At 35.1% G+C, this 15,993-nt stretch overlaps 1 protein-coding gene across 1 annotated transcript in view; it reads right to left on the bottom strand.

The window, feature by feature from the left end:
- LOC132112384 (kelch-like protein 29) overlaps positions 1 to 15,993 on the bottom strand; it is a 148,640-nt gene that overhangs the window by 60,119 nt on the left and 72,528 nt on the right. The window contains exon 9 of the mRNA XM_059519838.1: positions 8,091 to 8,289. Coding sequence (XP_059375821.1) covers positions 8,091 to 8,289 — 199 coding nt within the window. The remainder of the gene's footprint in view (positions 1 to 8,090; positions 8,290 to 15,993) is intronic.

Here is a 15,993-nt window from a genome sequence, read left to right on the forward strand (position 1 = left end):
GAAAAGGAGATTCTACACCATGGTAAACATGCCTGCGTCCCAACTATTTTGAGACCTGTAGCAGAAATCAAAATTGAAATGAGCTCATTTTGTGCATAAAGTTGTAAACTTTCTCAGTTTAAACATTTGCTATGTTATCTATGTTCTATTGTGAATAAAATATTGGCTCATGTGATTTGAAAGTCTTTTAGTTTTCATTTTATTAAAATTTAAAAAACGTCCCAACTTTTCCGGAATTCGGGTTGTACATGCATATTTTTGTATATCTATATCACAGTATACACACATATTATGTTAACAAAAACTTTTATTTCAGATGCTATTAATTGCGATAAATTGTTTGACAGCACTAATATATAGTTATGTCTGACTTGACTCTTGGTAATGTATTTTGCCCTGCCCCCAAAACATGACTATCAGTCGACTGTCGGCAAGTTTCGAAAACTCTGATTCGACTAAACAGGGACACCCCTAATATATTTATATATACAGGTCGAGGAAAAGTTCATTTATTTCAGTAATTCAACTCAAATTGTGAAACTCATGTATTAAATAAATCCAAGTTACACAGACTGAAGTAGTTTAAGTCTTTGGCTCTTTTAATTGTGATGATTTTGGCTCACATTTAACAAAAACCCACCAATTCACTATCTCAACAAATTAGAATATGATGACATGCCAATCAGCTAATCAACTCAAAACACCTGCAAAGATTTCCTGAGCCTACAAAATTGTCCCTGACAATCATTGACACCCTTCACAAGGAGTGTAAGTCTCAAAAATTCATTGCCAATAAGCTGGCTGTTCACAAAGTGCTGTATCCAAGCATGTTAACAGAAAGTTGAGTGGAAGGAAAAAGTGTGGAAGAAAAAGATGCACAACCAACCGAGAGAATGGAAGCCTTATGAGGATTGTCAAGCGAAATCAATTCAAGGAATTTGGCTACAGTTGTGGTATTCCTCTTGTTAAGCCATTCCTCTTGTTCTATACCACAGACAACATCAGAGGCATCTTACCTGGGCTACAGAGAAGAAGAAATGAACTGTTGCCATTGGTCTAAAGACCTTTTTTCAGATGATAGCAAGTTTTGTATTTCTTTTGGAAACCAAGGTCCTAGAGTCTGGAGGAAGGGTGGAGAAGCTCATAACACAAGTTGTTGAAGTCCAGTGTTAAGTTTCCAAAGTCTGTGATGATTTGGGGTGCAATGTCATCTGCTGGTGTTGGTCCATTGTGCCTTTTTAAAACCAAAGTCACTGCACCCGTTTACCAAGAAATCTTGGAGCACTTTATGCTTCCTTCTGCTGACCAGCTTTTAATTTTCCAGCAGAATTTGGCACCTGCCCACACTGCCAAAAGCATCAAAAGTTGGTTACATGACCATGGTGTTGGTGTGCTTGACTCACCAGACCTGAACCCCAGAGAGAATCTATGGGCTATTGTCAAGAGAAAAAAATTAAAACAAGAGACCAAACAGTGCAGATGATGGGCTTCCATACCACCTCAGCAGTGCCACAAACTGATCACCTCCATGCTACGCTGAATTGAGGCAGTAATTAAAGCAAAAGGAGCCTCTACCAAGTATTGAGTACATGTACAGTAAATTAACATACTTTCCAGAAGGACAACAATTGACTAAATGTTTTTTTTTTTTAATTGGTTTCATGAAGTATTCAAATTTGATGAGATGGTGAATTGGTAGGTTTTTGTTAAATATGAGCAAAAATCATTACAATTAAAAGAACCAAAGACTTGCATTGAATTTATTTAATACATGAGTTTCACAATTTGAGTTGAATTATTGATATAAATGAACTTTTCCTCGACATTCTAATTTATTGAGAAGCACCTGTATATATATATATATATAAATAAATATATATATATATATATATATATATATATACACACACACACACACACATACAGTATGCATGCACACATATTCATTCAATAAAAAATAATATTTTTTTTATTTTTTACATTTATTATAAGGCTTCAAAAATATAACAGTTTTTAATTTAAGTAAACTTAAAACAATGCTAACATAAACCCATAATAAATGTCATGTTTACTCCTGCCCTTCCTGTCTTAACAGTTAGGAAATATACAGAAATTTAATAAAGTTATCAAAGTTGTATGCAGTCTGCACTGCATAAACTATAATGTAAATGGTTAATCCCTTTAAGATCAGACAGACAAGCGGATCTTACCGTTTATATACTGTCTATGGATCTCGCCTCAATCTCTCACAACTCTTTTTGTTCATTTTAAACTTTATATAAATCATTTAAGATTGCTCTTATGAGGATAATCGACAAAACTGGCACTTTGGGATGTTTATTGTTAGTTCAAGCGCTTAAGAGAACTGGATTCTGGCGCCCTGTCTATCCATTGTGTGTGTGTGTGTGTGTGTGTGTGTAGCCTAAGTGTGTAACGTTATGTGTCACATAAGGGCATTCACAGACAGCGCATTCTCTTTTGTCTTGCCGCGCTTGAAATGTTTAAAAGCATTTAAATGAATAAGAACGTGATCATATAATGTAAAGCTAGCCAATGGATGGCAGAAAATACGGATGCTACATTAATTGCGTTAAATATTTTGACACGTTATACCAGACAAAAATTAATCGCATGCGTTAACGCGTTAACGTTGACAGCACTAATATATATACACACACAAATACATATACATACATATATATATATATATATATATATATATATATATACACACACAAATACATATAAATACATATATATATATAATATATATATATATATATATATATATATATATACACACACAAATACATATATATACATATATATATATATATATATATACACACACAAATACATATAAATACATATATATATATATAAATATATATATATATATATATATATATATATATATATATATATATATATAATACAGATATAATTTAAATATTTTAAACAATTCTACACACACACACATTCACACACATATTATATATATATACTGTATATATATACTTTTTTATATATTTTATACAAGTATCTCTTCAATTTAAGAGAAAATAGTTTAATTTTAACTAAATGTGTAGCTAAAAATGATTATATACTTTTTTTTTTATATTATTTCTATTGTATGTATTTTATCAAGCCGATATCTCTTTTTTTAATAAATTAGCTTTCTGCAGGCTGTAAAAGAACCAAGCAATGACTGTTGTGAATGCGGCATTATCCATAACAACCCTCATTTGCATAGAAAGGAGACATATTTATGCTGAAAATAATGACAATAACAATTTAAATACTCATGACACAGCTCTATACAGGTGCTGCAGTGGATAGCGAATAAGATGCGTGTGCCCTGAAACATGCACGCTAATGTGACGCAACCAGCGGAATGATATTCCTGCTCAAGCTCGGGTTCACAGGCATTTATGGAGAAGAAAAAAACATTTTGATTGGCACAGACATCTGCTTGTGTGCCAGCTCTTTCAGCCGCACAACTGCAAATTGTGTTCCCACTTCACACTAGTACAGCTTCCTGTTATGAGAGCCCCCCCTTTTACCCACAAACAAAACCCCCTTGCCACTAAACCTCAATAGATTACACCAGCAGCATCAATCAAATGCCACACGACAGCTCTGCTCATGTTCCACCATCAACCGCATCACAACGTCTTCCAGCAGGTGCCTGACTGACTTCAGCAACACTTCTGCTTATATGCGAGTGTAAAAAAGCCCTGACGATTAGTGTTACCTTTCATATTTTAATTATCAATGAAGCCATATTTTATTACCACGATTTGAAAAACTCAGGGTAATCAGTCAGCAACAGTCTTATGCATTTGCAGTATGCAGGTTTCGTTTTGCATGAAACAATGACTAAAAACCATGCTAAGAGAGAAATTATATGAAAAATGTGTAAATGAATTAATTCTATGAATGCATAAGGGGGAACCGACAGACTTCAGAAAAGTTTCAATGGCATTTTCTTTTCACCTTTTCTACAGAATGTGTAATGCTAAATAAAGTAGTATTTACAGTGGTTACTGTGGAAACCGCTTCATTCCTGCTATTCCATAGGCGCCACCTGCTGTCAGACAGTTGATTTACATGTTATTTAGTCGATCTGTTGTTTTTGTTCAGATCAATGTGAAAATTGGACCAACTTTTTGGTAAAACAGGCTAATGTGCAATTGACCCTTGCAAAAACCTGCCCTCCTTAGTTACTGTTGCTATGTCCAACAAGCCATGCTGCTTCTCACACAACACATCATGTTCTCACGAGGTAAAAAATAATGAATCATTTTGGTCACTATAATCATAGTATGAAATTTAGTCAACACTTTAGTTTAGGGAACACTATTCAGTATTAACTAGCTGATTGTTAGCAAACATATTACTAGCCTATTGGCTGTTTATTAGTATTTATAAAGCATATATTAATTCATGATCATATTCTAGATCTTTTAATACTATCCCACTCTTAAACATAACTTACTACAAATAAACAGCAAATTAGGATTAGTCTATTGAGAGAAACCTCAATGTGTTTCCTAATCTAAAGTGCTACCAAAATTTACAAGAGCGCCTCTCTCATCTCGTGTTAATGCAGCGTGGCTGGGATCAGGACCCGGGGTCTGTGCCCTTCTGCCATCCTCATGATCTCTCGTGGAGCGCGGGACCACGCTGTGCTCGGCTCCTTACTGCTGACTGTGGCATTAGAGACTCGCGGCAGGTGTTCCGCCAAAGATCGCCCCACCTCTGCCCCGCTCCAAATCACAGCAATGGATTATGACATGAAAAGAATTCAAGGGGCTTTCTGGATTTAGATTTTCCCCAAAACCGTCTAACAACAGGTTTGGGAGCATAAAACAATAGAGTAAGAGAGAAAACGCACTTTCAAAAATAATTAGAAAAGAGACTTTGTAGCATTTAAAAATCAGCATGAAATGAATACGGAGTCTACTTAATTTAGAAAATAAACACATGATCCCTGATTTAAGAAAAATTAAATATAAACTTTCTTCAAAATGCAATTTCTCACCTGTAAAATCCCAAAAGGATAAAATTAAGCCACATTTGACATTTTCTTTATTTTTATTTATGTTTTTTTTTTTAAACCAAAACACTAAAATGCTCACTAAAACTGCATATATTTGATCAAAATATGATTAAAAAAAATGATATTGTGAAATATTGGAAATAAACATTTAAAATATGCAACAGTCAAACTGTTTCACAATTATAATTGCCACATTTATAAACTACATGTTAAAGCATGACAATAACCAGTCTTTTACAGTATGTCATGTCATGACCAAACAACAAAATAAACCTGGTTCTTTCCACTTGGATGGATGCTGCTGACATAAAACTCCATCCACCTAGAAAAGCAAGTTCTTTAAAGGTGAAGTGTTTATTTTTTCCATGTTAAAAGACTTTTTCCATGCCAAAAACTTTCTGCATGTTAAAACAGCCTTGCTGCTGAATACAGTACATTTAAAATGGCAAAAGGTCACACTGTTAGAAACACTTAAAGTTAAAAATACTTTCTTGTATCCTGACCTACATAATAAGACATTCAACACATTTTTGGACTCCACTGAAAGGTGTGAACATGGTGGCACTTTCAAAAAGAACAGTGCTATTCAAAAGCAACAACAAAAGATGAATCAAAACAGATTTCCATTTCTGACTCTCTTTATATAATGACTTTATATAATAATGAATGTAGAGAGTGTTAAAGCCCTGCGGTTGGCAGTGAACTGGGTCGTTGGGTGTGATAATTTCAGCGCAGCTTGTCTTAAGTACACACAGGTGAAATTTACCCACTGGCTAAAGCTCTGTAAAAAGAGGCGCAGGTGCACTGATAGCCACGGCTGATGCTTGCTTTGGCAACTCTCTGACAGCACTGTGGCTCTAATCCAGATGATCTGTCACACCGCATCAGGATGGATTTCTATCCAATACACTGCTGCTGCTTCTATATCTGTGCACTAGGGATGGGACGATAACCGGTTTTATTGATAACCGTGATAAAATGTGCTGAAGGTTAGCAATATCGTTTAAAAATGAATTATCATTAAAACCGTGTTTGATTATCGCGGTTTTAATAACTCACTATTAAATCATGTCCAGCCAGCAACAGTCTGACGCAAGCGCAGCGCACAATGTTTTTTTTGTTTTTTTTCCGAGAAGGAATGGCGAAAGTCAGTGACTTTTCTATGCTTTTCTATGCTTCTACACTTTTCATTGTAAGGAAGGAAATGCCACAGAATTTAATCTTTCTTTAAATTAAGTGCATAGAGTTGCTTGTTTTATTAGTTGTTTGTTGATTATTAAATATAAAACTTGCTGAAATGTTTTCAGTGTGAGCATCAACTATTTTTGAACACTTTCATCTCGTTTCAACAAAACCGTGATAATATTGATAATCGTGATAATTTTAGTCACTATAATCGTGATATTAAATTTTCATACCGTCCCATCCCTACTGTGCACTGCATTGTTATAAAACAGTCCTGGCTGCTGATTGGTCAACACAATATAGCATGCAAAGGGAGCCATAGTGCACAGCATACACAAAGACCAACTACTAACCAGAGTGTACAAGTCATGACCACATCTAATAAAATTTGCTTATTTAAATAAAGGAATAGTTCACCCAAAAGTGAAGATACCTTAATTTACTCCATCCTCAGGCCATCCAAGATTTAGAGGAGATTTGGAGAAATTCAGTATTCCTTCACTTGCTTACCAATGGATCCTCTGCAGTGAATGGGTGCCGAAATGAGAGTCCAACCAGCTGATAAAATCATCACAATAATCCACAAAAGTCCATCAATCAATGTATTGTGAAGCCAAAAGCTGAGTGTTACAAGCCCTTGGGTGCATAAATAAGATCTGTAAAGTTGCAAAGACTAAAGTCTCAAATCCAAAGAGAGATTCTTTATATAAAAGTTAAGACTTGTCCAAACCCTCCTAAAATGCCTCATTTAAACATGCCCCCACACATCTACGTCATTGTGTGGGAAGATTTGCATAACAATGCACAGATGTTCACGCAAAGAAAGAAGGCGTAACTTTTATTCTCACTGTAGTGTTGTTGCTGCACCGCCATGTTGCGGTGATGCTGTGTGTTTCATTGTGAAAGCAAAACTACTTTGTTTGGCATTCCAAAAGCAGACGATATCTGCTCCTAGAACTGATCCATGCTGGTTGCTGAGGAAATACATCAACTTCGCACTGTGGATAACCTGACGCGCCATTCCTCACTCAAGGCTGCCAGAAGTCAAGGACAGTCTGGCGATTCGAACTCACATCCTGTAAGTATGTTTTTTTTAAATATTTAAAATATTTGCCACTGATGATTGAAACACGAGTTTTGAGCGGTGTAGAGTAGAGCTTGTTGTTTCTCCCATCACAAATGCAGACAAGGTTTTACGTTTACGTGGCGCAATACCCAATGCATAAAAGATAGTATAAGACATTATAATCAGTAATTACGGCCCCATTGGATGCAACAAATGCCTTTTTTGTAATGGGTTTTATTGTTTTTGTGTCATCCTGCTGGGAGACGGCATCACAGTATGTTAAGGGGCGTAATATTTCCGTCACACGCTTGAGGTATTCAGCCAATCACAACACAGAAGATAGCTGTCCAATCAGCATAAACCTTGCTTTTCAGAATGATGAGCTTTGTAACAATCAAAGCTGTCAGGGATTTCTGTCAGGGATTTGGCGTGTCACGCCATGCCGCATCCAGTGTAGGCCATAGATATGTTTATATATCTATGATGTAGACAGCATCACCGATTATAACCACTCGCCACTCATGTGGTGTTGATTACTTGTGGATTTATTATGATGTTTTTATCAGCTGTTTCATTCTCATTCTGACGGCACCCATTCAATGCAGAGTTCTCACCATTGGTGAGCAAGTGATGGAATGCAGAATTTCTCCAAATCTGTTCCCATGAAGAAACAAATTCACAGCAATGCAGCTCAGAGAAGCACCAGTGTGTGTCTGATGTTCACCACACGGATCATACTAATCTTGAAGAGACTATAAGCCATGCTGAACAATGTACCGGCAGACAGTCGTGGCCGAGTTCTGGGCGTCTGCATCTCTTGGCGGGCGTGTGGCAACATGTGGTAGCGCTTGGCTTCATTCACCAGGTCCCTGCAGGCCTCTGAAGATTTGATCAGCTCCTCGTTGTCCACCACATTCAGCAGGTAGCTGGGATGGATGAACGGAAGCCGTACCACCGCCAACAGCTCAGACATATGCTGGATACAGGACAGCAAGGAAACAGAGGACAGAAAGAAAGAAATGAGTGGGAAGAGAGAAAGACAGAAAAATGTGAGTTAGCTTTGTGCATTACACTCACTTAATTGTGGTAAATTGCCATTATGGATGGCCTCAGGCCTCAATGCATTATTACTTTTAATGACTAAAGAAAAAATAAATCTTGGGATAATTAAGATCAAAAAATTCACAGAAAAAATTGTTATGATGCATCGTGTTTACAAATTAGCTTCCTAGAAAAATAAAAAAAACAGTCTTCCAACAAAGATCCAAGGGATGCTGTGTGCAGATGCTCATTGCAAGCACAGAGGTGCCAGTAAATAATAAATAGATACTGATACACATTATATGGAGACAAACAACCTCTGCTAACGTCAAACCACACAAATATCAAAACAAGTCTGAATATCAGAGCTGGATGCTAAACAGGGTTTTTATTTTTCCATTTCTAGTTGATTTACATTCAACAAACACTGTCAAAAACTGAATAAGTTCTATAAGTTACAAGTTTGTATAACATGTTTTATACACAACAGTATTTCAACAGAAATTTATTGAATGAGCACGGTGCAATATCCGAACTGATTGCACTGTATTTTATGTATTCACTGTATTTTATGTAAAATCATTTTCTATTTTTAACTGTTTTAAATTAATCTTAAATAAGTCAATTTTTAAATCATTTTCAAAGTTTTTAAATTGCTTGTTTTATTTTTGTGATTATTTTTCTTGAATGATTATTTTACTTTCTTTTATGTAAAGCACTTTGAATTACCATTGTGTACGAAATGTGCTATATAAATAAACTTGCCTTGCCTAGTTGTAACTTCAAACAGAAGAATCGCTTCTCAGTATTATATTGGGTCACATCCCGAAACCTTCAATTTGGCAGTTATTAAGCCTCTTATTAAAGTAACCAAAATTAGATCCTAGTGAACTGGCAAATTACAAATCCATGTCAAATTATCAGTTTATGTCAAATATTTTAGAAAAGTTGTGACTGCTCAGTTGTGCTCCTTCCTGCAAATGTATAACTATGAAGAATTTCAATCAGGTTTCAGGTCCCATCATAGCACAAAACTTAACTTGTTAAAATGACAAATTACTTGCTTCTTGCATCAGACCAAAGCCGCATCTCATTGCTAGTTTTACTTGATCTTAGTGCTGTGTTTGACACTATAGATCATGACATACTCAGAGACTGATTACAAAAAACTATATAGGTATTCAACGGCAGGCTTTAAGACTATTTAGATTGTACTTGTCTGACTGTTATCACTTTTATTTAAATGGGTAATCATCTCAATTAACACCAGTAAAGTATGGAGTGCCACAAGGATCTGTCTTAGGCCCTCTGCTATTTTCAATATACTGTACATGTTGACCCTTGGTAATATTATTAGGAAACACGGGATTACTTTCCATTGTTATGCTGGTGAAACTAAACTATATAACAGTGTGTGTTAAAATTGTAAAAATTGGATTACATTTCTATCAAATTAAAATGAGATTACTTATTGGGCCAAAAAACAGTACATAGAATCTCTCAGATTACAATTTGCATCTAGACGGATACACTGTTACTTCCTCTAAAGACAGCAAATTGGGTGTTTACACTAACTTATCTTTTGAAAATCATATTTCACATGTTACAAAAAACTTTAGAAATGTTACCTGTTGCTTCTGATGCAGAAAAGCCAGTTAATGCATTTATGACCTCTATACTGGATTACTGTACTGTAATGTGCTGCATCTTCAATAAACAAGCTACAGGTAGTCCAAAATGCAGCTGCAACTTTGTACTTTCATTTATGTTTGATCAAATGCACATTATTCTTTTGCTTGGGATGAACACATCTTTTTTTGCTGGGTTGGAACAGCAGCAATGCTAATTTTTCTCTATTTGCTTCTCTGTTTCTGCCAAGGGATTGGCTTTCTGAGGTAACTAGGAATCACACAAGCTTCAGTCTTGATACAGCCTTACAAAGATCTGAGATGACCGGACACCTGAGAAGATGGCAACCCCTCAGAGGACCTCAGATAAGGCCAACACTGAAACAACATACAAAACGACCAAATTTTGCTATAAGTTTGATCGCAAAATGTAATCATTGCCGTTAAGAGTGTTAACCATTTTCCTAAATATAATCTAGAAACTTAAATTTTCTGTAAAGCTGCTTTGCAATGAATCGTATCATGAAAATCACCATACAAATACATTTGAATTTAATTTAAAATAGGCGGGCGTTAAAATGATAGAAAAGTTAATTTAAAATGAAATGAAAATTAAAGAAAAATTAGGAGAAAGGCAATTAAATAATTTATATCTAATTAAATTCATACAACATTTGAATAATGTAAATTACATCAGATCATAACCTTTGAAATTTATTTTCAATTATAAATTATAAATATTTTTTTATACATTTATAATGATTATATTATTAAAATAAATATAATTATATATATATATACATACAATTTATAAAACAAAAAATATTAATGAAATAAAGAAAATTAAACTAATTAATTTACAGTATGAATGAATGAATTAATGAATGGAATACATAAATAGAATAATGAATGAATTAAAGAATAAATTAATTATTAAATTAATTAGACCAAAAGGTCTATGTGTTTAATAAAACTTTAATTCATTAAAATAAATTATAAATAAATGTATGAGTAAAATGAATGAATTAAAGAACAAATGAAAGACTACATTAATTTATTAAATAAACAAACAAATGTTTTGATTAATCTGAAACTAAATAAAAACATTTATAACATAACATTTGAACTACATGTATAATGTATTTATAATATTAATTTATAATGAAAATGTATAAATTAATTACATAAAATATAAATTAATTATAAATTAAGTAAATTAATTCAAACGGATTAGAAAATGAATGAATAAAGGGGAATAATGAATGAATAAACAAACAAATAAATACATAAAAATGAACGAATTAATTAAAGAACAAAAAAATGTATTACATTAAATAAACTAACAAATAAATAAAAGAACAAACAAGCAAATAAATAATGTAGTGTAATAAATTCAAATTAAACAGCCATACATTTAGCCATATGTGACCATATCCATGCAGCCTGCAGATCTGTTAAACCCACATAAAGCATCTGGTCAACAATCACACCATGATCCCGAGCGTTATCAGAGCTGGTCAGTTTTTATTTGTTTGATAACAGGCCATGTGAACAGCTTGACGTTCCGGTGATCCTTTCCAAACGCTGCTTTTTTGGGTTCGATCAACAGCAGGCTTCCATGGTGAACAATCCCAGCATGCTAACATTCCTTGTCCACTATGTCTCCTGCAGGACTGTCAACACAAAAAGACACGGACAACATCTGGTGCGGCTCACAGTCAATTTCTCATGCCAATCCGTTTCATAAGGACCATTCATTTTCGTAAAAAACAACAACATCTGCATACGAGAACATGCAGTATTTCCAACCAGAAAGAAAGAAAGGTCAAAGATTTACTGGCGGCACTGGTGGCATTTTATTAAAGTCCCCAGCGAGACTGGAAAAATCTGAACTGTCACGTTCAGACAGTTTATCAATCTGGCATTTCAGGTTGGGGCTCAAAAACCAGTCGTGGCACGAGAGCAGATCAAATAAATAAAAAATGGTATCTGAAAAAGGTGTTTCTAGCAATCTAGAGGCAACATGGCCGCTGAAGAAATCCCTCAGGATTACAAGCATTCTCTCCACTGCTCAGGCAATCAAGACTTATCGACTGAATGATCTAGGAATCCAAATGCAGCTCCGCTCACCACTCGCCTGAGCCTATCTGCAATAATGTCATGCCATGAGGGAGCCAGACTATGGCATGCTGAATACCAGATTAAGACAGCACAAACCGCAGCTTTACTGGGCCAAAAGATGAATCATCGGCTAGCTGAATGCGGAGTAAAAACATAAATGCAAGGTCAGAAAACATGGATGCTTTCAGTGCAAACACATCTGATTTACACTGTATGTTGTGCTCAAGGTATTCCAGATGGAATGGAATGCATGCATTAGCCTCTTTATCATTTCCCGACAATCACAGTAAGATATAACTGAATGTGTGATTCACGCTTTACTTGTGAAGGGAAATGCGGTTTTCTTGTGCAAACCTGTTGCATTGTTTCTAGACCGATCAAACCTCTGGCGATAGCGTGTTTTCTGCTTCAAAATAAAGGGGTTTTAATAGATGGATGGATTGATTCTTATGTTTGGATGGTATTTCAGAGTTGGCGAGACAACACCGAGCTGCTATTGCAATGCCCTCTTGGCAGGTCTTCCAGCCAGTTCTATTAAACCTTTACAATTAATCCAGAATGCGGCAGCAAGGTTAATATTTAATGAGCCATAATGACAAAGAATACATGTCACACTTCTGTTTATCAATTTGCACTGGCTTCCAATAGCTGCTCGCATAAAATTCAAGGCATCGATGTTTGCCTACAAAACTACCACTGGCTCTGCACCCATTTACCTAAATTTGTTACTTCAGACTTATGTGCCAGCTACCTTTCTAATCTATTTGTATTCTATCTATTTTCTTTTTATTTATTATACAAAAGACCTCTAACACTAGCTTGCTCTATTCTTTTTTTATTCTATGTTTTCTTTTTATTTATTATATTATTTAAAAGCCCTTGCTACGTGTACTGTGTTAACCTAACTGAGACTTGTTATAGCACTTATATATCATTGCTCTATTTGTTGTTTTTGATTGCTTCCACTGTCCTCATCTGTAACTCACTTTGGATAAAAGCCTCTGCTAAATTAATAAATGTAAATATAAACAAATGCACTTCTTGAAGAAATATCATGCATGATTGCATGTAAATGCATTTTGTTTAAAACAAAAGGCAATAAGGAGAAAGATTTAAAAAATCATAAATCAAGTTTGGATGGTAAAATAAATAAATAAATAAAATAAAAATAAAATAGAAAATTTGTTTACAATTATCAAATCATAATGAAATACAAATACAATTTCAAAACAACTAACTAAATAAAAATTAAATTGAATGAATGAAAAGACGAAGTGGCTTGAATCAATGTTGCATCACTTTTAGACAACTCACACCTCTGGAAATATGGTGCATGATTGGATGCAAATGCATTTTGTTTAAAACAAAGAGCAAATAGCAGATGGATTCATTCTAAAGTTTGGATGCTATTTTAGAGTTGGAAAGACAAAAAAAAACCTGCAAAAAGAAAAATCACACTTTGTCCATTTATATTCAAATGCATCATGAGGCATCTGTCAATCTGACACAGTGTTGTGGCACTTCACTGATGCGTCCTCACAGAGCAGCTACATGTGAACACATCAGAACAGACAGACAACGTCTTTGATACTCAGCAAATTGCTATTGATCTCTGACAAATAAAAACTCCAACATCTGTCAGCCACAGGTTTCTGATTCAATACTTTTGACAGATATTCCCATTTACAGGAGGAATCATCTCCTTTTTCTCTCTAGCTGATGAAAAGCAGATCACGGCAAGACATAAAAAAAAAAAAAAAAAAATCTGTTCTCTAAAATATAAAAATATCAGTCTGGAATGTTTGACTCTGGTTGGTCAATTCGCTGCATTCTGCAGACAAGTTTGAGAAGTTTACACTACTGTTAGTTTTAGTATTGTTTGCATAATTACTAAACTTTACAGACATTCATTATCAAGAGGAAAGTGTTAGCGGTTAAGATAGATTTAAGCCGTTAGATAAGCATAGCCCCCCCCCCCTCCCCAAAATAAAATAAAAATACAATTGTAATCTGAAAAATCAAAAAAAAACATCTTAGACCACAACGCAATTTGATAAAATAACATGAAATATTATAAAACACAACGCAATAAAATTATTTAAATTATATTTAAATTATTTATATATTTATATATATGTAAATTTTTCTTTTTTCTTTTTTAATAATAGAGACCATTAATCAGTTTGACTAAAAATAAATATTTTTATTATAATAATATTTTCAGATGTTTCAGTTTCGTCCTTTCCAGATTTTACAGTATGATGAAAGTCAAAAGTCTTGTTTCCACTAGAGTCAATCAAGGCAAAAACAAACAACGGGCAAAAACCCGCTACCTCCCCCAGAAAAGACGGCCTCCTGACACGACAATAATCGCTCTAATATTTCATTTCATGGCCAAACACGCTCGCTGAGCTCTTCACGTTTTCCTCCAGACATATAATAAACAGCCATCCCCGAGGCAGGCTGTAACATGCTGGAATCAAATTTGCGATGTTTATTTTGCAGCTTGTAAATATACAATTTCTCTATCAGAGCCATAAATCACGAAGCCGAGCGGCTCTCTGAGCGAATCAGAGTACAGATGCTAATAGAAAGTGAATATTCAGGGAAATTTCTTGCTTGTGTTTCAGTGCTTGAGGGCACAGCAGTTTGATAAGGAAACACGGAAAGAGAAGTGTGAGAGAGAGAGAGAGAGAGAGAGAGAGCTACATACACACAAAGACAGTCATGCATTAAAAATATATTAGATAACAGGAGGGGAGACAGAGAGCAGAATTCGGCGCGGAACGGCAGACTGACGCGCAGCCACTGCGAGCAGCGTTTGATGGATGGGGAGCATCGCCGCACTGAAAAGAAGAAAGATTAAGCGTGTCCAAGAAACACTTTTCTCTCTGTGGAATATACGGAGAGATGCGTATCCCGGCGCGGCGCTGCAGCCGGACAGCGTCATCTCTAATGATGCCTGTGTGCTGAGATAAAGGTGAAAAATGACCTGGGAAAACAGCCTCCGTCGCAATACTCAGCAATTGCATTTCACGGTAAACCAGAGTCAGCACACAGGCCAGACCGGAGCAAGAGCTGCCGGATACACAGCTGTGATCTGTCCTACTCATCATATACGGACAAAACAATAAACTGAATGATTGAAATTATGCTCCATAAACAATGTTCAATATGAAATGAAATAAAATATAACAAAAATAAAGTGCCTGTTATGTCTTTTTGTAATGCTGACCTTTGGATAAACTCTGAAGTGAATCAAGAGGTCACGATTGTCCATGCAGTCCTTTTTTGTTTTCGAGTTACAGAGTCAAAAGGTTCTTCGGTACCAGACTGGCCCTATTCTCTTGGGCGAAAAATCAAGATTGCACTTAGTTTATGGGTCACTACAGAGCACCAAAGCAGGAAAAGATTTTAAAAGCACTTTCAAGAAGCTATTTAAAAATGGCCTTAATGGTGGAAATATTGCCAGGTTATACATATTTATACCCGTCCATCCCAAACGGGTCAATTAAATCAAAACTTCTAACAATTTGTCTTAACCTCCTAAGAATAGTGTCCAGTGCTGAACAATGACCCTTTTTATCCAGTTCCAAGGGTGTTTAAAAATGCATTGAACTGGTTTAGTATTTCTGCTGTAATCCGTTTGGTGAACTTCCACAGTACAATGAACACTAATGCTTCAGTCCACACAAAAACACACTCATTCTTTCTCACCTACAGCACCGGTTTGTTTGAGTGAGGAAGCTGTGATTTCTAGTAGGATGTAGGCGTTCTGCTGCTAAAAAGAACTAAGAATAGGAGAAAGAAATGTGTAATGAGGAATAAAAAAATAAAACACCTCAGAGCTGCAAGCACAGGCTAAAATAACTCGCATTAAAATTGCATTC

Source organism: Carassius carassius, chromosome 32 (genome assembly GCF_963082965.1).
Source record: "Carassius carassius chromosome 32, fCarCar2.1, whole genome shotgun sequence".
In the NCBI taxonomy this organism is placed as follows: domain Eukaryota; kingdom Metazoa; phylum Chordata; class Actinopteri; order Cypriniformes; family Cyprinidae; genus Carassius; species Carassius carassius.